General features: G+C 40.5%; 2 protein-coding genes and 1 long non-coding RNA gene across 6 annotated transcripts in view; 1 reads left to right on the top strand and 2 right to left on the bottom strand.

Moving 5' to 3' along the window:
* LOC146562559 (uncharacterized) overlaps positions 1–1,518 on the bottom strand; it is a 10,616-nt gene extending 9,098 nt beyond the window's left edge. Inside the window, exons 1-6 of one of the 2 annotated variants that reach the window (XR_014894657.1) lie at positions 1,284–1,518; positions 906–982; positions 696–765; positions 525–610; positions 367–406; positions 154–276 (exon numbers count right to left, since the gene is read on the bottom strand). Coding sequence is in view for 1 of the 2 variants with exons in the window: in XM_085294397.1 (XP_085150523.1) it covers positions 154–276; positions 367–406; positions 525–610; positions 696–762 (316 nt within the window). In the remaining variant the exon portion in view is untranslated. The remainder of the gene's footprint in view (positions 1–153; positions 277–366; positions 407–524; positions 611–695; positions 766–905; positions 983–1,283) is intronic. The other variant, XM_085294397.1, reaches the window with a different exon arrangement.
* On the top strand, positions 1,281–22,519 carry LOC146562558 (uncharacterized). Of its 2 annotated transcripts, none has more exons than XR_014894659.1 (4): positions 1,281–1,469; positions 10,512–10,620; positions 10,788–11,017; positions 22,385–22,519. It is a non-coding gene; the product is annotated as an uncharacterized LOC146562558 (long non-coding RNA). The 2 variants fall into 2 exon arrangements; XR_014894658.1 differs by having other exon boundaries at positions 10,512–10,694.
* osbp2b (oxysterol binding protein 2b) overlaps positions 4,204–22,555 on the bottom strand; it is a 51,043-nt gene continuing 32,691 nt past the window's right edge. The window contains exons 3-15 of one of the 2 annotated variants that reach the window (XM_085294398.1): positions 22,305–22,555; positions 16,287–16,485; positions 15,146–15,266; positions 14,599–14,665; positions 14,010–14,162; positions 13,672–13,917; positions 13,422–13,542; positions 13,073–13,176; positions 11,279–11,374; positions 10,765–10,949; positions 10,445–10,665; positions 9,847–9,864; positions 4,204–9,149 (exon numbers count right to left, since the gene is read on the bottom strand). In XM_085294398.1, coding sequence (XP_085150524.1) covers positions 9,007–9,149; positions 9,847–9,864; positions 10,445–10,665; positions 10,765–10,949; positions 11,279–11,374; positions 13,073–13,176; positions 13,422–13,542; positions 13,672–13,917; positions 14,010–14,162; positions 14,599–14,665; positions 15,146–15,266; positions 16,287–16,485; positions 22,305–22,555 — 1,925 coding nt within the window. In that variant the 3' untranslated portion in view covers positions 4,204–9,006. The remainder of the gene's footprint in view (positions 9,150–9,846; positions 9,865–10,444; positions 10,666–10,764; positions 10,950–11,278; positions 11,375–13,072; positions 13,177–13,421; positions 13,543–13,671; positions 13,918–14,009; positions 14,163–14,598; positions 14,666–15,145; positions 15,267–16,286; positions 16,486–22,304) is intronic. The other variant, XM_085294399.1, reaches the window with a different exon arrangement.

Here is a 22,555-nt window from a genome sequence, read left to right as displayed (position 1 = left end):
GCTTGTGCTGAAAGAAAAATTATGTCACCACTAGTACTAATCATTTTCACTGTTGTAAGATATTTACCTCAGACTATAAATAAGGCCTTTTCAGTTAAAAACATTGTTAATTTAAAACTTTTCCTGTGAATAGCCCTAATATTAAAATATTACCATATCTTTGCTGCACTGCTGGGGCGCTCATCAAATCTAGACCAGACATGGGGGTACCATTTTGTTCACTTGTACTTTCCAGGCCCGTATCTTTGCCCAGAGACTGACTCCAACCAAGAGGAGCTAGAAAAATACCACACACAGAAAAAAAAGATTACATAATATTACATGGAAAACACAAACTTATAGAGCTGTTATTGTGATATAAATTACCTGCACTGCTGCAATTAAGCTCACATTTCTGGGGCAGGACCTGGATAAATTAATCATACTTGCTTATGTTATTATCATTTTTATTATCATTTTAAATTTGCCTACATGTGCACAGAGACAAACATACAAAGAAAAGTGACAATCACAGAGTCACAAACCTGCAATTGCTCAAGCTGAGCATCCATTGCATCCAGGAGGCGATCGCAGTGGTCAAATCCAAACACACTGCTATTGTCGTTAAGATCTATGAGGGCAGAGAAAAGGGGGTATATGAATGGCTGCACACATAAGAGTGAGGAATACATAATAATGCTTTTAAACCTTCAGACCAGTGTAAAGAAGTTTCTGGGGATGTTCTGCATGTCTGTCTGCTCCGTTATTGTTCCTCTCAGCCATGTCCTGCACGTGAAGACAAAAGTGCAGGCATTGAGAGACAACATAGGAGACTACACCCCCTTAGCAGTCAGGGCTAACAGGAAAGTTATAAGGAGTGTGTGGCAGTACGGTGATGGGAGGCGCGGGGGGGGGGGGTATGTTACCCAGTTGTCCAGGAAACCAAGACCACCTAGCAAGCCAAACTGACTTGAGTTGACGATAAATCCCCGGATCTCCCCGTCTGAAAATCAAGTCCAAGAGCTGTGAAAGTTACTTACAAATATCTTGAGTATTAAAGTGTCACATCTAGCTGTGACTTGTGGGACTATTTTTTCAGCCGCAGCCAAGACTCAATCGAGCCTTTCCTATAAGCAGAGTGATATTTTCATAGTGCGAATGAGCCCACAAATCAGATGTATTGAACACAAAAGCGTCTGGCCAATCTGTCTGAAGCTCCCTGGTTAAACGTTCATGTTTCTGAGTTATCAAATGAAAACAAAAAACATCACACTGACCGCGACAAACACTCAGAACTAACTTACTTTAAGAAGACGGGCGTTTTAAGTCGATGGCGAACATGTCTCAGCGGTTCTGACTGGCACAGCTGTTGCTGTTGCCGGGAGAGTTGATTGACGGGAAATTGAGGCCGCCATGGAAACGGTCAAACAACTCGAGATACAGCAAGCTAACAGCCCTGAGGAGCCGCGCGAGCTACGGCAGTAAAAGCGGTAAACGAAGTTATTATAGTTAACAAAAACTAAATTAAAAACAGGATATTAAAAATAGTTCACTCGCATAAAAAATATTTTCTGAATTTGTAAAACCAACAAACAAAAACAAATATAGAGGTAGTGTGTTTAGCTCTAGTACGTTAGTTTGGTTAAAAATAAATTGATAGACATCCTAGACTGAGTCTACCGTTTTCATTTTTTAAAAAAAAAAAATCTGATACCAGATTTTCCTAAGTCTTGCCTTTGACATATAACGATAATAGTTAATAGAGTTAATAAAGACTAACAATGAAACTAATAAAAACTAAACAAGTACGAAAATCAACTCTACTAACAAACTAAACGGAATTAAAAACAGAAAGTCAAAATTATACTTATTCCATAATTATTTGAACAAAGACAATTACTTAAATATCTAAATACTAATATTTCTTGTAGTTTTACCTCTGTAAACCACTGCAGTGGTTTTAAAATCAATCAGTGTCTTGTTTTGTTTTTTCAAAAGTTTTGCATGAACTGTTTAGGAATTACAGACAATTTTGTGCACTGTCCCACCTTTTCAGAGGCTGGAAAATAATTGGAAAATGTATAAAGTTTTATGGCCAGAGGAAGTCTGTTCCCTCATATATATGTACAGTGGGGCAAAAAAGTATTTAGTCAGCCACCGATTGTGCAAGTTCCCCCACCTACAATGATGACAGAGGTCAGTAATTTGCACCAGAGGTACACTTCAACTGTGAGAGACAGAATGTGAAAAAATAAAAAATAAAATCCATGAATTCACATGGTAGGATTTGTAAAGAATTTATTCGTAAATCAGGGTGGAAAATAAGTATTTGGTCAATAACAAAAATACAACTCAATACTTTGTAACATAACCTTTGTTGGCAATAACAGAGGTCAAACGTTTACTATAGGTCTTTACCAGGTTTGCACACACAGTAGCTGGTATTTTGGCCCATTCCTCCATGCAGATCTTTTCGAGAGCAGTGATGTTTTGGGGCTGTCGCCGAGCAACATGGACTTTCAACTCCCGCCACAGATTTTCTATGGAGTTGAGGTCTGGAGACTGGCTAGGCCACTCCAGGACTTTCAAATGCTTCTTACGGAGCCACTCCTTTGTTGCCCGGGCGGTGTGTTTTGGATCATTGTCATGTTGGAAGACCCAGCCTCGTTTCATCTTCAAAGTTCTCACTGATGGAAGGAGGTTTTGGCTCAAAATCTCACGATACATGGCCCCATTCATTCTGTCCTTAACACGGATCAGTCGTCCTGTCCCCTTGGCAGAAAAACAGCCCCATAGCATGATGTTTCCACCCCCATGCTTCACAGTAGGTATGGTGTTCTTGGGATGCAACTCAGTATTCTTCTTCCTCCAAACACGACGAGTTGAGTTTATACCAAAAGTTCTACTTTGGTTTCATCTGACCACATGACATTCTCCCAATCCTCTGCTGTATCATCCATGTGCTCTCTGGCAAACTTCAGACGGGCCTGGACATGCACTGGCTTCAGCAACGGAACACGTCTGGCGCTGCGGGATTTGATTCCCTGCCGTTGTAGTGTGTTACTGATGGTGACCTTTGTTACTTTGGTCCCAGCTCTCTGCAGGTCATTCACCAGGTCCCCCCGTGTGGTTCTGGGATCTTTGCTCACCGGTCTCATGATCATTTTGACCCCACGGGATGAGATCTTGCGTGGAGCCCCAGATCGAGGGAGATTATCAGTGGTCTTGTATGTCTTCCATTTTCTGATGATTGCTCCCACAGAGTTCAAACAGGTGCCATTCATACAGGTAACAAGTGGGGGACAGAAAAGCTTCTTACAGAAGACGTTACAGGTCTGTGAGAGCCAGAGATTTTCCTTGTTTGAGGTGACCAAATACTTATTTTCCACCCTGATTTAGGAATAAATTCTTTACAAATCCTACCATGTGAATTCATGGATTTTTTTTTTCCACATTCTGTCTCTCACAGTTGAAGTGTACCTCTGGTGCAAATTACTGACCTCTGTCATCATTTTAAGTGGGGGAACTTGCACAATCGGTGGCTGACTAAATACTTTTTTGCCCCACTGTATGTATATGGCATGGGCATAAGGCTGCAAGTGGAACCAGGTCACTAGTGTTTATTGATGTGGTTGCTAATAGACGCAGCAGGATGAACTGTGACGTGCACAGGGCTTTACTCTCTGCTTAGACTCACTCCAATTCTGCAGAACTGATCTGATGATGCTACGCTGTGAAAATGGATAATGACCCAAAACATACAGTAAAAACAGCCCAAGAGTTTCTCAAAGCAAAGAAATGGGATATTAATAGATGGTCGAGTCACCTGATAACCCAATAGAGGAGCTTTTCAGTCACTGAAGACAAAAATGAAGGCAGAGAAACCCACAAACAAGGCCTGGCAGAGCATCACAAGGGAGTCCATGGATGTCCATGTTGATGGGTTCTAAACTTCAGGGAGTCATTGACTCCAAAGAACTCTCACCTTTCTCATTTTAAAGAAAGCTTCTGTTGTCTACCCAAGAAAACAGTACATTGAATATGCACTTCATGATTGGAATAAGCAATGATACAAATAATGTTTTATTCACTTTCATAAAAACTGTTTAGAGTGTCATGTTTCATTAGTGGGACATCGACTTTAAACTCAAACATTTCTCTGTTCTGCCAGTTCAACTCATCCTTTGGTCAGAGAAGAAACAAATGAGAAGAGACTGGTATCCAGTGTCAACAATAACAACTTTATTATCTTCTTTTTTCACCGTTTTGTCTTTGCTGTTTAAAGACAGTGTTATACGAGTATAAATTAAGGGAGAAAATACACAATTTTATTTTTTTTAAAAAGGGGGAGGAAAAAAGAAAAACCTCAGCTGAATACGCAGTAACACCTGAATACACCTTTGTGTATTTGGGAGTAAGAGTTATCAAGGCAGGTCAGTCACCTCAATCCTGTGCCAGGTCGCTATTGTGAAACATCTCATAATTTCTACCAATCGTATGGATTGTTAATATCACCATAATCTCACCACAAAGCTGCGAGTCACTGTCGAATAAGAAGCAAGGTTTAGTTTAGACAAGGCAAGAAAAATCTCCCCATCTTCGTCGTCATCATCAGCATCAGCCTATTTCTGCCTCAAAACTGAGCAGCACTGAAAAGCAGGATATGTAATGCTGCACGTGCACACAAATCAAACTCGCTATGCACACAAATAGTATGAAAACACCAATATAGGAATAATGGCACCCATTGAGAAGGAAGAAATCAGATCAGAAAATAAAAACAAGAAAATTAAAGCCAAGAATCACATCGTAGTGAATTAAGCATCAGGTTCAGATGAGATGAGATAAACAGCGACGGGGAGGGTTTACATTTGAACCCTCTGAGATCGGGAAGGCAGATGAAGAGGATTATTTAGTCTACAACACACTCTTCTCTTACACTTTGGTTGTGTTTTTTCCCCTTTCTAAACGAGGCAGACAACGAGTCTTTGAACGAACAACAGCCACAAACTAACAAATCTACACCTCCACCGCTTTATTGCTACAGCTGTCCGATACTGTACAGGCCCTTAAAAGGGACAACTTCAGTAGGCAAGTCACCATCAAGTACTGAGGTCATCTTTTTGTTTGGAAATATATTGATTTAAACCTAAGATGAGCTCTCCATTATCATTCAAAATATAATATGTATTCTCAAATATAAAATAATCTCAAACACAATTTATTAAAGTAAATCTGCAGGGAACCTCCACATTTTCATCATGTTCAAGTGGCGATGTACAATGACAAGTCTTTGATACACATTTATGAAATAGAAAAGAAGGATAGCAGAAAGAAAATGTAAAGAAAAGGCTCAACACTTTGGGAAATGTGCTTATGTGCCTCCTTCTCTCCAACAGGACACATTGTAAGGCTACAGGCAGCAGTCACTTTTTAGGATTAAGAGGACTGGAAACAGGATATAAGCTACCAGCAGCTGGAGATCTGATAAACTAACATGGATCTTATTTGTTTCATTTTTCAAGACAGATTTTGGTACCAAATTTTGGGTACGTTAGGTTTAACTTCCATCTTTAGTTATGTGCAAGACTTCCTCCTGGCACCAAAGTGGCAAACTTCCAGCAAAGATGGAGGTGAAATTTAGAGGGACTGATGGGTGGTCAGAGCCGAGCTACCCCGTTTCCAGTGTTTTTACAGCTAAGCTAAACTGCCGTCTGTAGCTTCATATTTACAACAAGAGAAGGCTTCATCTTCTCATCCAACTCCAGCAAATTTCAAAACAAAATTAATTTCCAAACACTAAATTATTCCTTTTAACAAGTGACCATGCTCATGACAACCACAACTCCAAACTGTAAGAAAACCTTTTGTGTAAATGAGTAAAATTGCCAGAATTCACTTCTCACTATCATTAGTTCACTGCTAAAGAATCAGACAGGTAAACATTAAGAGCTCATATTATCACACTTAAAATTCACTCTATCGGCTAAATCCTAGCATTTCTTCCTTGTGTGAAGGAATTTCTTTTCCAGTGTGTGTGTGTGTGTGTGTGTGTGTGTGCGCGCTTTACATTTGCATGACCCACACATCAGAGGAAATAACTGAACCACAGCTAACAACATGTTAGTATTAAGAACTATATAAAAAAAACAACTTTATTTTCAGTGTGTTAACACAGTTTTTGGCCAAATTGAGGACACCTCTGAGTTAGTGTCTATCTTCAGGCTCATTTAGTCCCCCCTCTACCCCCTCCTTAACCTCTGCTGTACAGAGAACTCAATAGTCACATTAGTATAATTCTTCTTTTACAATATCATTGTTTTATCACAAAATATTCACACAAATAGGCTGGATGGTAGATACAATACCTCCAAATTCTACATTCCTAACAATAATTACAAAAAAATATCGACTGTTTTTTTTTTTTTTTCTTCAAAACTCTTGTCACTGTAGACTTGTAGTGCACAGGTCAGGGGACTCGTTCCCTTATTCAGTCAGTTAAAGGCAAAAGACTCAGTGTACCTCTGTGAGCTGATCCCAGATCAGCAAGTCCACAAATGGCAAATGAGCTGCAGAGAGCCTGGAGTGGCCGCTCTGGCTTGTCCTCTGTGGCTACAGCTGACTGCAAAGAGGAGCGCTACAGGAACCAGCCCTGTCTGCTTCTATAACCTTTGACCTCCTATCAACTAAAGCCACTGTGGGTTCCTTGGAGTACCCGCTCCAGTCTCAAATTCAGTAACTCCACTGGAAACATCTGGACTACAAACTAGTGAGGGATGGATGCTGTGGAACTAGTGAGAAGAAACCGGTGTGTTCCCTGGTTAATGTTTACTTGTTAATGCCTCAGTGATCGGGCGCAGACTTAATACTTTGTACGATCACTGAAGATGATACTAGTTAAATCGATCACTGATGATATGGTAAGTGTTGCCACGGGAGAGCACCAGAGGACAAGATAGTGTTCATGTACAGAGTGAGATTTTCTCAACATCAACACAGAGATATGTACTAACCTCTAGTCAACCACAGTGAAAAGTGCTTATTCAGGTCTTTGATGGAAATTACCGTGACAGTGATACAAGTGTTTTAATGTCACCACTGCAGTTGCACTAATGTGTTATAATCAAACTACTACTATATAATTTTTCCTAATCAGAGTCACAAATGGAAAATGTTAAGATGACTGAGATCCAATGAAGCATAGAGACAGCTCATATTTCTAATATAACTTTAAATAAAATTTAAATTTAAAACACACATGAATTTAGAAAAAAAAAGATAATACATCATAAAACCTAATATCTGGTTTTATTTCATTCTAGCAGCTTTTAAGACAAAAACCACTTTAACCAAACCTTTAATTTTTTTTTTAACTTTTCCCCCCAGAATATTATCTTCTTCCATAACAACACCGAGTCTGTCAGCTAATTCTGACTTCTAGAGCCCGTTATATCACAAATCAATCACATGGGCTCTGCCCCACTTGTCCTCAGACTTCTTGATGAAAATAAACCTATTTATAAATAAAATATTTAACACTGAATAAAGTAAAACCTGTAAGCCGAGATACAGAGGTTAGTCTGATTCTTTTTCTCACTTTATGGTTATATTAGATACATTTTCTGTAGTTAATTATGTGATTATTTGTACGTTCATTTCTCTGTATTTAATTATGGTTTTTTTTATATTTACTGAACACGTTGACTCTCCATAGTTTATAACACATGCAATCAAAGCTGTGACTATTTCAGAGTCTTCATCCATTACTTTCTATACCTCAGTCACAGACATAGTTTGGCAACCCCCTGACAACTGCCGGTTGCTACGGAAAAATGTGTATCCCTCAACCAGCTTGCTTGCTATCGTCGGGTAAAAATCAGAGAATGCTATACCCACAGGCTCCTTGTGCCTGCTTTGGCTGTTAGCGAAACCCTCTCAGAGTTGTACTGAAAAGGGCAAAACAGACCAGAGAAGTGAAAGTAAAAATTGCATCTGGCGGTTGCAACCAATACAAGGTGCAACTTTTACTTTATGGTTTCAGTGAATTTTCACTCGCTACCACTTGGCAAGTAGTTGGCAAAAAAGTCAACACCCCCCCTTGCAAACTGCTGGTGACTGAGGCAAAGTGCTAGCACATGCTAGCAGCAATCACAAAGAGGTTTTCAATGCAGCACCGAAAACCTCTTGCATGAACCAATTTCATGCAAGCGTCTGCAACCTCCTGCAACCACTTGCCAACCGATCTCGTAATATACACGCTTCCTTAGTAACCAGTGGTTCCTGGAGGAGGGGTGACCGACTGGTCTCTAGGCCTGTGAATGGAGTTTTAGCAGTCGATCTCACAGCAACTGTCAGCGATCACTCATCAGCCGGTTGGGAAATAAACACACGTTTTCCCTGTGACCGGTGGTTGCTCTAAGCCCGGCTTTAACATATCAAAAGAGGCAAATAATGAGCACTTAAAATGTTTACCATAAAGAAAATGAGGAGGCTAATTAATAAAGTAGGCCCAGGTTAATCTCTGTTGTACTGAATAAAACTGAGGGTGAAGACATTTTTCTTACAAATATTGAAATACTGTTGTGTGTTCTGTTTTTATGTCCCTCTTTATTCTTTTTAATCAGTTTATAATCATGAGCAGCTTTGATGTGGGTTTCTATCCAATTTGGGAAACTCTGTAGTGGAGTGAACACAGAAAAGTGCATTGTGGGTAGCATTTCCGGCACACCAGAGCATCAGGACTGAGCGGGTTAGCTTTACTGTGTGGTGTTACAACTCTGTTACAACTGTGTCACGGCTGTTTGAGTATAGTGTCAAATAGGACTACTCGGGGAACGCCCATAGAGTGTACATTTGGAGGTACAGTGTAATCTGAGAGTGTGCGAAACACACACATTCTCATGTTCACACACAAAAAAAGAAAAAAAAGGTCCACATGGTGCTCGTTCGCTCCGATGCTTAAGGACCAGAGGTGGAGCGGTTCACTGTCTCATGAGGTTAGGTGTGATCCCAGAGGAGGTTCCTGGGTTAGAAGATGTCAGGACACAGGCTCCAGTCCTGTCTCTCCTTTGCCTCCCAGTAACCCCCCTTGTACACAAAGCTTGTCTCTCCAGTAACTGAGTCCCTCCTCTGGTAAAACCACAATGGCTGGTAGCCTTCATATTCTCTACCTGTGAGGGAGGAGAAAAAAAAAAAAAAATCACAGGTATTAATCCATTGGTTTGATCCGATTATCCTCTAATGGAGAAGCCACACTCGCAGGCTATTCACACTCAGATCATTTCACCTTCATACAATGCATATAGTAGTGATAAAGAAACAAATGAGCACACATTGTGCAAATATGTCAAAACCTGAAAGGCTCATGGTGAAGGAGCTATACTCAAACTTTTGGAAGTCCCTGAACTAAAAAATGAAACTGTTTCATAAAAAGAGCAGTCAAAACGAAAAACAAGCATATAAAAAAAAAAAAAACTAGAAAAGTGCACCAGAAAAGTGTCCAATCGAAAAAAAAAGAAAAAGCATAATGGCAATGCAGGAAGAAATCCAATCTAATCACTTGCTAATGTGGCTTCACCAGAGCACACTGAGAATACTTGTAATGTTAAATCATTTTCTTAAATGCAACATGTTACCGAGGCCAGTTCTGAATGAAAATGTTGCATGTGTGCAGGAAAAAGTGTTTTTTTTTCCTGAGTCATTATTTGGAGAAATTGACATGAGAAGGGTTTCATGCAGTTCCCAACACTGAGGCAGACCACACAGAGTAACACAGAGGATGGCGTTTGTGTGTTTGTGTGTGTGTGTGTGTGTGTGTGTATGTGGGAGTGATGCACAACGGAGGGGTACAGGGCAACCCCCACTCACCAGAGTCATAATCACACTCTGACCATCAATAGAGGGAGGAAAAGAAAGACAAGTCATGGGTACATCAAAAACAATCTAGCCTACGCACAACACACAGACAGGAATGCCACGAGGATGAAAAGTGTCTGCTGAGGTCCCTGTAAGATTTAAACTCTTTATTTATTTATTATAACCATCTCTTCTTAGTTTTCTTAATGAGCCCTGCTTTCTTAACGTGAACTCTTAAAACTCTTACATCTAAATTATAGAGCTCAAGAAGCTTAGGTAAATTATTCAGTTACTGCTTATTAATCATTTGATCTAATACTTGGGTATGAGCTCAGCCTTGATTATGTAGCACAGCATGCCACAGATCCCTTTTAATCAAATATTTCTATTGAGGGATTTTCTAATTCAGTGATTTATCTGTTGTAATGATATTTGTAGTAAAATAATGCTCCAGCTCCCACCTGACATTGTCTAATCTAATAATGATTGGGACTTTTACTACCATACATGCATAAAATAACTTTATGCCCTGACTCTTGCTTTCTTTCTCCTTTCTCATCACTAGACGCAGACAGACACACACTCACTCTCACTGTTCTCAGTCTCATACCTTCATCCAGAGCGTCTGAGGCCTCTGCTTCCCTCCTCCTTCTCACTGCTCTTTGTTTCTCCTCTAGCCTCTGTTTTTCGGAGTTTGCTTCATCCCATCGCCCGTCCTCCATCAGCCTCTGGTCTGGTCTCAGACGGCTGTCGGTCGTTGCCACCCCATCCTCCAGCTCATTTAAGGTCAGTGCCAGAGCTGAGAAGTAGTACATGTTCTCAGCGTTCTCCCTGACAAGGCAAGAAGGAATTGGCATAAGGTACACTGTGGAGTTCCATGACATTTATCACACATCGCAGCTGTTTACTCAGCTATGGCTGTTGGCTTACGGGAGCGGGTATTTCTTCCACAGCAGTTTGGGGGACAGAGTCTGGTAGACCATCTTCTGCTTGCCCTCTGACCCGCTGCCTCCTCGGCTGCTCTGAACGATCTTGGCACTTTCCATTTTCTCATCCCACGTACCAGAGAGGATGTAGTGAGCCTGACCCCCGCTGTCTGCCACCACACCTGTCACCTGGAAAAAAAAGAGAAAACAGAAGCTAGAAACACAAGCACAGAGCTGCTCTTTCCAAGTAATGTTAGGTATGTAAATACCCAGTCCCATCAGTAGAACATGACTACATTTAAATTTGCTCCAAACAAATAAATGTGCTCTTTATTTAAGTAAGTGTTACAACACAAAAGGGTGTTATTGAGATCTGACTTCATACACTAAGCTTATTACACAAAGCAATACATTTGTTGGTATTGTCCAGCAGGAGGCAGCATCACACAAATGAACCCCACACCGCAACGTCACACCCAGGCTGGGTGTCAGCAGAGTGTGGAAAACAAAGAGTTTACCTTGCGTGGAACATCCCTGGAGAAATAACTGTAGGGAGAGAACTTGAGCTGGCAGGTCTCCTTGGTCCTGTGATTCACAATCTCAATGTCTCCCGACTGCACAAACACAGACACGCAAAAAATACAGAATGAGAGCAAGAAAGAGAGAACAATGACATTTGAGCCAGTGAACATATCACAGCGAGTTTCACAGTGAGTCAGGACTTAGAAGATTCAATTTGGAATGACAGTTAAGGTAAATCCACCACTATTTCATTCTACCTGTCCATCTGTCACACACACTAAACAAACTAAAACAATGTGCTTATGTGTAGAATTACTACTCTTGTTACTGCAAACAAGACATGTGGTAAGCAGGTCCTTGCATTGTCCTGCAAGGATGTGCATGCACAGTGCTGGACACTGCAGTGGGATGTACCTTTAAGGTCTCATGCTTAACCCTGTAAAGCCCAAACCATGAAAATGTTTCAGAAAATCCTATTTATTTGTGGTTAAAAAAAAAAAAAAGAAAATTATATTATTTTTATTTATATATATATATATATATATATATATATATATATATATATATATATATATATATATATATATATATATATATATATATATATATATATATATATATATATATATATATATATATACATATACATATATATATATATAATTAAAAATAGCCACCATGCGGAGAAAATGAAGGTTTATGCTGGTGTGATTGTGATGTAAAAATACATTCTTTGTCAGTGCCTCGCTTGTTTCAGCTGTTTTATTACTGACAATTGTGCTCCGCTATAGCCAACCACAGAGAGTGTAGCTGTAGGTTAATATGAAGCTGTTTGGGTGACCCCGTTCTGCAAAGGAGGACAGCCGAGTGGCAGAACAATGCAAAGAGAATGAAGGTGAATATACTGAAGAGAATAATACAATACAGAGATGACAAAACTACATTTATCTCAACACAGAGCTGGTGATTTTGTTACACTCAAAAGGACAAAAAACTGATAGCATTTGTACATTTGATCAGAAAACAGACACTAATGTGAGTAATTTATTTTTAGATCGTTTCCTTTCCTTGCTTCCAATTTTCACTAAATGCTTGCTCATAGAGGGACATGGGGTTGGTTATGTCTCTATCATGGTAGCGTCTTTAGCTTACAATGTAAAGCACATTAAGGTGAGTGCTGTGATTTGGTGCCATATAAAAAAAAAACTGAATTGAAATTGAATGTATTTCAAGTCTGTAGAGTACCTTTAAGAAACAAATACTACAAATATTCAGTAATTTAGGATATTTGTACTTTTACTTTTTCATGTTAGGAACAGGTTGACGCTTTGTTATTATACACAAGAGCTTATATTCCAGTGGATATAATCTGTGTTTTTCTTCTTCATGGATTCTTTAAAATGAGCATTCAAACACAAATGCACACTGACAGATGGATGTGACACACGAAAGCAGGACAGGGAAAAAAATGTAGGTGGAGGAGGTGGATGGGGTTTTATAGTTCCAAATAGACACATGTGAAGCCTGCCCCTCAAACCTCCCTCCACACTATAACTGGGGCATCTCAAAGAAACAAGAGGTTGTTATTTAGATCAAAGCTAAAGACAAATCCCCGGATACTGTGGAGCTACTTGTTGAATTGTTAAAAAGCTTTACGTTGATTCCCCTCTTCAGTCCTACTCTGCTGGTCTGTGCCACACACTTCTGCTAGAAGAAAATATCTACGGGCTTTTCAGGAAGCTCAGTGGTATTAAGGCATGATGTCGATAAACTAAACATAATAAACAGACCTGGTCAATCCACAGCTTGCCCACAATGATGTTGTGCACTGTGGAGGTGACCTTTCTCCACACATAGTGGTTCCCGCTGGCGTGGAACTGCAGGTGAATGGCACCTGGGGACACACGGCGACAAAAGACAGATTCTCACATCTGCTTTATTGCTAATTTGCAGTTGCGCATTATTGTTTGGTTTTGTGCTTCTGAATCTGTCATCCAGCACATTAATGCTCAGAGCACAGGCAATGCATTTCCACCTCAGAAGATTTATATTTCACTACTTACATGATTTTCTATTACATAGCACAACACAGCAGGCATATAATTATTATTTACGCATGAAGTTTGTTAGCGGTCTTACCCAGAGGCATTATGGAGAGGTATTTGCCTCGGAACTTGCTGGCGATGGTGATCTCCTGCCATAAGGTCCAGCCTCTTTGGGAAATCACATGATGTGCAGCTGCAGGTGGGTGATGGCTCACCTGAGAGGACACAGAAACACAAAGGCTCTGTTTAACCTTGTGTACCGTCGTGTGTGTGTGTGTGTTGAATAACTGTGCGTGCACATCAGGAAGCATGCAAACAAAATCTCTCTGTAGCTGTGCCATTACCTGCTCACACAGCGAGCGGTAGCCAAATTCCTCCAAGCGATCAAGCTCGTACGTTTCGCCCAGGAGGGGGTTGAAGGGCTTGGCTGTCCGGTGGACCGTTGTTGAGTAGGAAGAGACAGAGAAGGCAGCGACCAGGCACATCTGTTCTAGTGAGGAGTCGCAGCGGGCTGCCTTGTCTAGAAGCTCGTGATACTCCAGGTCCTCGGTGAGGCGCTGCAGCATCGACAGAGGCTCATTAAAGTTTACCTGAAAGGAAGATAACGGAGAGAAACTCATAAGATGCAATCCTTACAGATTTACCTGCCAGCAAGAAGAACCGGGAGCACGCCTACACTTACAGGCATGGGGATTTTAGAAAGCTCCTTGCCGATGCAGTTCTTCATGATGCTCCACAAATTGAGGGAGTAGTTGGGTTTGTCTGGGATATGACTCCGCCTTTGTCTGCGCGGCTGAAGCTCCTTTCCTGACACATCGTTACAGCTTGGAGACATCTGGGATTAGGTGAGGAGAAGAGGGTGGATATACAAGTTTGAGACAATACTTTCAATTTTGTGGACAGCTTGGCAGCATATCTCCAGATGTAGCGACAGAGCAAGAGAAAGACAGGAGAAAAAGAGAGAAGACACAGATGTGTAAGAGAGAGAGAGAGAAAAATATTAGAAAGAGCTGAGGGAGAAGAAGAACAGATGTTTGAGTACTAAATGATTCAAACCACTGGCAAAGTTTGTGTGCGTATCCTTGCATCCTTCTTTAAGCACGGCAGGGAAGGATACTTGTGAAAGCAGCAAGTGAAGATGTTACATAAATAAATCAATGAGGTGTGAGCTTTGCAGCAGCAGCAGAAATGAATCTATTTTGAGATTACAAATATTTGCTCCTTTAACAAATGTCAGTGCCATTATTTAGGCATGTTGGGAAGACACTTACATGGTCGTCCTGGTTCCAGTCACCGGGATGGCCTCCGCTCGCTCCGCTCAAATTACTCTGAGATCGCCTGGAACAAAATGAAAGTATTTTCTACAGCGACGCAGGACACAATCTCGCCAAAATCCCCTCACGCTCTTGTTTCCCCTTTACACATGCAAACACAATATACACAAGGGAGGGGAGAGATTGCTGAGTATTGCAGATGAATACTGTGAAACTGGAGTTGACGGATATGTCACATGACACAAAAATTGGGTAACTTGTCTGCAGGAAAACCGACCGCTGTGAGAGTCTAAGGCTGGTTTTTATTTGTACAACCGAAAGTGAACACATGACAGAAAAGGACACGCCGCTCTTCGATTTCTCATGCCATCAGCTATCGTCAGAGCCCCGCTCAGACGTCACCCAGCGTCAAACTCGCAGTTTTTACAATTTGGAGCGTGCATGGTTAAACTATATTTCTCATATCCATTTTTTCTTACAGTGCATTTTTAATGAATACATAAAAAGAGAGCAGAGACTGCACGGATTCCTGTGTGAGACTGACCTGTGCTGCGTGCTCTCACTGGCAGTCACTGTGATAAACGCAGGGGAATCCTCCATGGCATCAAAGTACTCAGTATCCTCATCTTCATCACTTGCCTCCTCTTTCCGTGACCTCTCACTCCCTTCAAGTGGACATATACATTTATGAGTCCACACAGACATCCCAGTGAAAAACAGTGAGTTTGTATTCTGCAGTGTTCAGGAGAGACAGGCATATAATCACATACCAGTGGTGATTAATCGGGGAATAATTAGCTTAATCGTAAAATTGGCAGTGTTCCTGTTGGGTAACTAGCCTGAATGATGCAAGTACCTCAGGGCATGCTTCTTATATTTAGTACTGACTATTTAGCACTCAGTACGTTCACTGTGTTCAGTGATCCATTATGGGTTTTAACCAGCTTCCAAGTGAGAAGCACAAATGTTTATATAAAGTACAATTAATGGGTAAAAGAGGGAAAGGGGAGGGAGTATGTTTGCTGTGTAGAAGCTCTGTATAATGTATAAACAATAAAAACTCTAAACTAACCATTTACTGTGTTAAAGGTTCAAATTTCATATCTGCCATTATGATAGCAAGTAGTGACAAATGGCAAAAATAGTATAAAAGGTAATGAAAGTTTGAAGAAACTGTGGTTCCCACAGGACCTGGTGTTTCTGATGTTCTGCCTAAGTGGTTAAAATATAATTATCCTCTGTATGAATTAACAATTGCGTTTAAGGTTAAAGGAAGGAAGAGGGACTCAACTATGTTTTAAACCCTCATTATAAACAGCAGAGACAGAGATCACAGGAGGGCTGGAAATGGGTCCCCAGGTTAAGTTCATGGGTGCTCAATTTGTTTTTACAAAATATAAAACTGTGGCTTTTTCTGTGTAACTTTTTTAGAGCATAGCTAAAAGTTAGATCACTTCCAGCCAAAAACTCATGAGAATATAAACTAACCAAAGAGACTCTTAAGATAAGTACTATTTACATCTTAACTGCTGTCTAATTAAAATCTTCTGACACAGCTCAAAACTTCTGTCCTCCACATGAGGAGAGTCTATAATACTAAACCCAAGGCTACGTGTGACCTTTAGCTATTGGTATGAGTCCCGTGCTAAGGTCCACAGGAGCGACTAACAGACAGCCAGTCTCACCCTTGTTGGTGGTAGGGGCACTGGGTGCGCTGGAAACAAGCGTGGGTGCTTCCCTCCACGCTCGCTCCAGGCTGTTATGCTGCTTGGCTAGCTGCTCAATGGTCTCCTCTAGATGGGTACGCTGCTCTCGCTCATACTGCAGAGCCCGCTGCCATCTCCTACTGTGAGTCTCGGCTAGGTCCAAAAAGTCCCGACACGCCTTGGGTAACAGAAACACACGAGCAGATAATCAGAAGACAGGAGTGAAAAATAAATCAATGTAAGACACATCCTGAGGGGGGGAATTGTTAAAAACAACTTTTTTAACAAAATGGAAACAATCAGTTGGGATAAAAATCCTGTATCACTTTTCCTCACAGTTGGCAACAATACAAGAGAAAGAAGATTTGGATGGAAAGGGCCGTAAATGCATTTGTGTCATGTGTTGTAATCAAGGCTGCTTATCATAAGGTTTTCGAGCAATCATAAATATGTTAATTAGCTGTCTGTCGAGATTTACTCCGTCTCCCCGCTGTGGCAAATGCGCCTTGGAGCAAACTGTAAACATAGAAAACATCAGTGACTGATGAGCTGCGTTTAACACTCTGATTGCATAAGGCTCTATATCTGCGTCAAGAGGGGGTATCATTGTGTCTCTTCTGCTTTTGCTGCTCAGACAGAGAGGTTACTTCAGATCACCACATATTACATGTCAGCACATGCTGCCACTGACGCTCACTGAGCACAGAGGTCAATGAACCCAAGTAACACCTCTCAGCTGACTCCATACATGTTAAAAATGTCATGTGATGCTCCCTGATCTCTCAGCGTGGGGTTATCCAGCTGTTTTTCAAACATGGCTTTAAAAGCAACCACAAATCAAATGTTATGGAAGTCTTGACTTGACTTTATTCTGTGGTACACTGTCATCACAAGAAGAGATTGAGAGGAACTGCTGAGAGGTAGCTTAAGCCACTTAAATAAAATAGTGGCTGAAGGTTAAAAACCTTCGGGGCAAAAGTGTCACACAGTTCAATTCATCTGGGCTCTTAGTATGATGGAACTGCAGTCTGGATTTTGTTTTGTTGGGGAAAAAAAGTTATGACTATATAGCCCTCAACAGAAGTATTATACCACCTGTCATAAAAACAAAAAAACAGCTATTTGAAACTAAAAACTTATGGTGTTTTTTTTTAGGTAAATTTACGCTTTTAATACCCAATTTAAGCCGGAACGCTGGATTTCTCTGAGAAGTTAGATTTAACTAAATTTGACAAATTTTTCTCTTCAGAAATGGATACAAACAACTGCGACTTTGTATCTTTGTTTTTGTTTTTTTAAACCCAACATGCTTTATTATTTATTTCAGCTTTTCTGTAAAACAGTACATTTGGAAATTATGGATAACAACAATTATATCTTAGCATTAATAAATACAATTTCAATTAAAGCGCTTGAGCTTACTGGTGGATTAATCATTACAGAAACACAAAGAATGGTAATTACCAACACTATTAACTTAGGGCAGCTGTGGTATTAACCGTATACCGGGTGGTGGTATAGGTACTGTAAATAGTTTCAAACAACAGATTTTTGTTTTGTATTTTATTTATCAAGTATACCCAGTAAAGCTAAGGGGAGCTGTAACTACCAACTATTACTTTCTCACTGCTCCAATTCATATTTGGACAACAAAGTCTTATAATAGCCAAAGATGTTCATAACTTACATCTTCGGATGTCTGGTTTTGTCAGAGTAACAGGCCGGGACATTAAGACATTTAGCCTAATATTTTAATTCCTTACAAATACACATTTTTAAAATAATTTTTGCTACAAAAAAAGTCAAGTTAATTGTGTTGCAGTTGACTGTGATGCACAATCATTATCATATCATAGAGCCTTTCACATTCCTACTGACCAGAGCAATGTATGCTTTCATGCATTTCATCCTGGTCATATTACTGATTTATGCCCACCTGTGTAAGGATACTCGGTACTCTTGAATAAGGCTAATAACCCCCCCAAAACAAAATTATGATTATTTCTTGAGCTTCATTTTAAAAATACTGAAAAACCAGATATTGCCCAAAATTATTAAGACACACTTGTAAATTTAAAAAAAAATCCACGCTATTATTAACAGGCTTACAACAAACTATCTTAACAAACTATAGAGCAAGGAAAAACACTTACATTTTTAAAGCTAAATTAAAATAAGTTAAACTAGAAATTGATCATTAAAGACGATCAAATTTCCTAATTACACAGTCATTAATCCAAAATGTTAGTAGAGCAGTATGATCATAACACAAGAAGTGAAATATCAGATCACCTTACCATGCCTGGTTAGTCTCTTACCCTAAACAGCCCTGCACAAATGTTTCAATATTAATGTCTTAGAGTCAGTTAAATGTCCCAAATGCATGTGACGATGTGGGCCACTTCCCCAGACAATAACCATCATATGAAACTCAAACACCCCCTGAAGAAAATATGACAGTTCCACTTTTTTAAACGCTGACTCTCCACTATAAGCATAGACTGCATGTGACTTCTGGTGTTTTAAGTACGGGGTTGATAAAGGCTAAAAAACTGAATGAACAAGCAGGAGTACATATGTATGTAAGTGAGGGTTGACATTAAACACCAAGAGTCACACAGTCCCGGTGAACTCTGCAGAAGGAACTATGTAGCGCAGATTAAAGTTGATGTTCATGTGTAAATTGTATAACCCTGAAAGAGTACGTGTGTAAATGCATGTAAATGTGCCATTAGAGTCAGGCTACTGCTGAACGAACTAGAGTTAAACCCTCTCCCAAGGCCAGATTAATAAGAGCGTGCAGTTGTACCTTTACATCATGGCCTCCAGCTTTCCTCAATCCACCTTCTCTCTCCTCTGTTCCTTATTCACACTTTACATGTCAACACCATTTTAACATGGGTAAAATAAAGTTTTAGGATGCCTCTTTGTAGGCGCCAAAAATGTGGCAGTAGAAATCCTTGCACTAAAGGGAGTTTGGACCAACATTGATTTCTCATTAAAAGCACATTCCTGGCAAGCCAAATGGCATTTTAATGAGTTTGGCAATCCAAGAAGATCTTTTTTTTTTTTTTTGCTTGTCCAGTCAATTAATTAAAAAAAAAAAAAAAAAAACAATAACGGGCTCATCATTTTGAGCACTGGCCTTTTACACAATGTTAAGTGCGATCCTCGTTACAACTTTTTATTTTTAAATTATAAAACATTAGTTGATAAGTTCAAACTAATTGCAACCAAAAATGCAACTAATCTTAGTAAATTATTTTAACCCCAAACAAACCAAAACGAAACAAAAAAAAAGCTTCAACTGAAAGTCATGCATTAGAAGTCAAATAGCAATCAAAACCAAAGCCACTCGTAGAAGCGGAAAGAAAGACCAACCTTGTATGATTTGTCTTTAGTCAGACCAGGTCTGTCAGTCTAACTGTAGTCCAGAAGGCTCTAACATTCCTCACCAAGCAGGGAGGGTCAGGGTTTTGAGAAGAGTGGGGAGCTGGGGCTATTCCTGTCACCCCCACCCACTATCATATCCAGTATCACGTTTGCATGACCTCAATTCTATATGAACTGTCATCCATTACTAACAGACAGCTAAAACCACAATATTCACTGTAAAGGAAATGGAAACTGGGCCAGATTACAGTAGAGCATACACGTAATCAGAAAAAACATTTGGCAGTAATGACCAACTTGGTCATATTGGAGCCTGCGTTTTGCTACATGTGATTTTGAACGTTAAATAGCAGCGAACAACAATTTGCTACATAAAGATGCTGTGGTTTCACTGCACAAAAGAGAAAAATTGTGAAACAGAGAACAGAAGAGAACAAAAAAACAAAAACATGCAAACAAACAAAAAAGCAGTTACAGGGAGTGCAGAATTATTAGGCAAGTTGTATTTTGGAGGAATAATTTTATTATTGAACAACAACCATGTTCTCAATGAACCCAAAAAACTCATTAATATCAAAGCTGAATGTTTTTGGAAGTAGTTTTTAGTTTTAGCTATTTTAGGGGGATATCTGTGTGTGCAGGTGACTATTACTGTGCATAATTATTAGGCAACTTAACAAAAAACAAATATATACCCATTTCAATTATTAATTTTTACCAGTGAAACCAATATAACATCTCCACATTCACAAATATACATTTCTGACATTCAAAAACAAAACAAAAACAAATCAGCGACCAATATAGCCACCTTTCTTTGCAAGGACGCTCAAAAGCCTGCCATCCATGGATTCTGTCAGTGTTTTGATCTGTTCACCATCAACATTGCGTGCAGCAGCAACCACAGCCTCCCAGACACTGTTCAGAGAGGTGTACTGTTTTCCCTCCTTGTAAATCTCACATTTGATGATGGACCACAGGTTCTCAATGGGGTTCAGATCAGGTGAACAAGGTGGCCATGTCATTAGTTTGTCTTCTTTTATACCCTTTCTTGCCAGCCACGCTGTGGAGTACTTGGATGCATGTGATGGAGCATTGTCCTGCATGAAAATCATGTTTTTCTTGAAGGATGCAGACTTCTTCCTGTACCACTGCTTGAAGAAGGTGTCTTCCAGAAACTGGCAGTAGGACTGGGAGTTGAGCTTGACTCCATCCTCAACCCGAAAAGGCCCCACAAGCTCATCTTTGATGATACCAGCCCAAACCAGTACTCCACCTCCACCTTGCTGGCGTCTGAGTCAGACTGGAGCTCTCTGCCCTTTACCAATCCAGCCACGGGCCCATCCATCTGGCCCATCAAGACTCACTCTCATTTCATCAGTCCATAAAACCTTAGAAAAACCAGTCTTGAGATATTTCTTGGCCCAGTCTTGACGTTTCAGCTTGTGTGTCTTGTTCAGTGGTGGTCGTCTTTCAGCCTTTCTTACCTTGGCCATGTCTCTGAGTATTGCACACCTTGTGCTTTTGGGCACTCCAGTAATGTTGCAGCTCTGAAATATGGCCAAACTGGTGGCAAGTGGCATCTTGGCAGCTGCACGCTTGACTTTTCTCAGTTCATGGGCAGTTATTTTGCGCCTTGGTTTTTCCACACGCTTCTTGCGACCCTGTTGACTATTTTGAATGAAACGCTTGATTGTTCGATGATCACGCTTCAGAAGCTTTGCAATTTTGAGACTGCTGCATCCCTCTGCAAGATATCTCACTATTTTTGACTTTTCTGAGCCTGTCAAGTCCTTCTTTTGACCCATTTTGCCAAAGGAAAGGACGTTGCCTAATAATTATGCACACCTGATATAGGGTGTTGATGTCATTAGACCACACCCCTTCTCATTACAGAGTTTCACATCACCTAATATGCTTAATTGGTAGTAGGCTTTCGAGCCTATACAGCTTGGAGTAAGACAACATGCATGAAGAGGATGATGTGGACAAAATACTCATTTGCCTAATAATTCTGCACTCCCTGTAGAGACTCATCAATGGTTGTGGCTAGCTTCTGTTTGCCTCTGTACACAATATTTCTATCTGTTTATGGAGGGAGGAAAGTATGCCAGAGGCACCCATTTGGTTTGAGGTGCTAGTGTTTAAATGATGTATACAACAAATCATCTACCTCAATCTCTCCTTATCTTAACATCCTCTTCTTTCAACAACCCTCTCCTTGTTCTCCTTCCCCTTCATCCATGTCCAGCAGCAACGGAGGCGATGATTTTAAATCCGACCAATCTGGTATGGAAATCTTATTCTTGATGATTTGGCCCTGGATGCTCTTCCTGACATAACCCCCCCCATTTAGGCAGGATTGGAACTGCCACTAGGACTACCCTGACTTGTGTCCCCCACAAGTCAGGGTATTTTGTATCAGGATCTGGTCGACCTCCATGCCTGCAGCCTTGGTCTCTTTAAACACACTACACTGTGAACTGATCTCATCTCTCATTGCTCACAAACCAGGACTGGCACTCCTGTCATACTGATCATACCAAAGCATGTGGGACACAGATCACTCACTGCTAACCCCTGCCGTGTCTTGCAGCTACTTACATTGATCATAGCATTGGAAGTGATGCGGAAGAGGGTGGCTCGCTCGTTGACTGCCTTGATTTTTTCTCCTCCCTCCACAGGGACTTTCAGGCCTTCGAGTTCACTCAGGGAGCGCTGCAGGGCCGCCCCGTGCTTGGCGATCAGGTCATTACACGTGCTGAGGTCATCGAGCTTGCTGATAAGTATCTTCAGGGTGCCCTGGATCTCGCTGCGGTCTGACTGGGACGTGGGCTCCTCGTCCCCTGAGTCAT

This window comes from Mchenga conophoros, linkage group LG12 (assembly GCF_057382185.1).
Source record: "Mchenga conophoros isolate Kocher_MC1m ecotype Shallow Benthic linkage group LG12, M_conophoros_male_GT1.1, whole genome shotgun sequence".
Classification (NCBI taxonomy): Eukaryota; Metazoa; Chordata; class Actinopteri; order Cichliformes; family Cichlidae; genus Mchenga; species Mchenga conophoros.
This window is presented reverse-complemented; position numbering and strand designations above follow the sequence as displayed.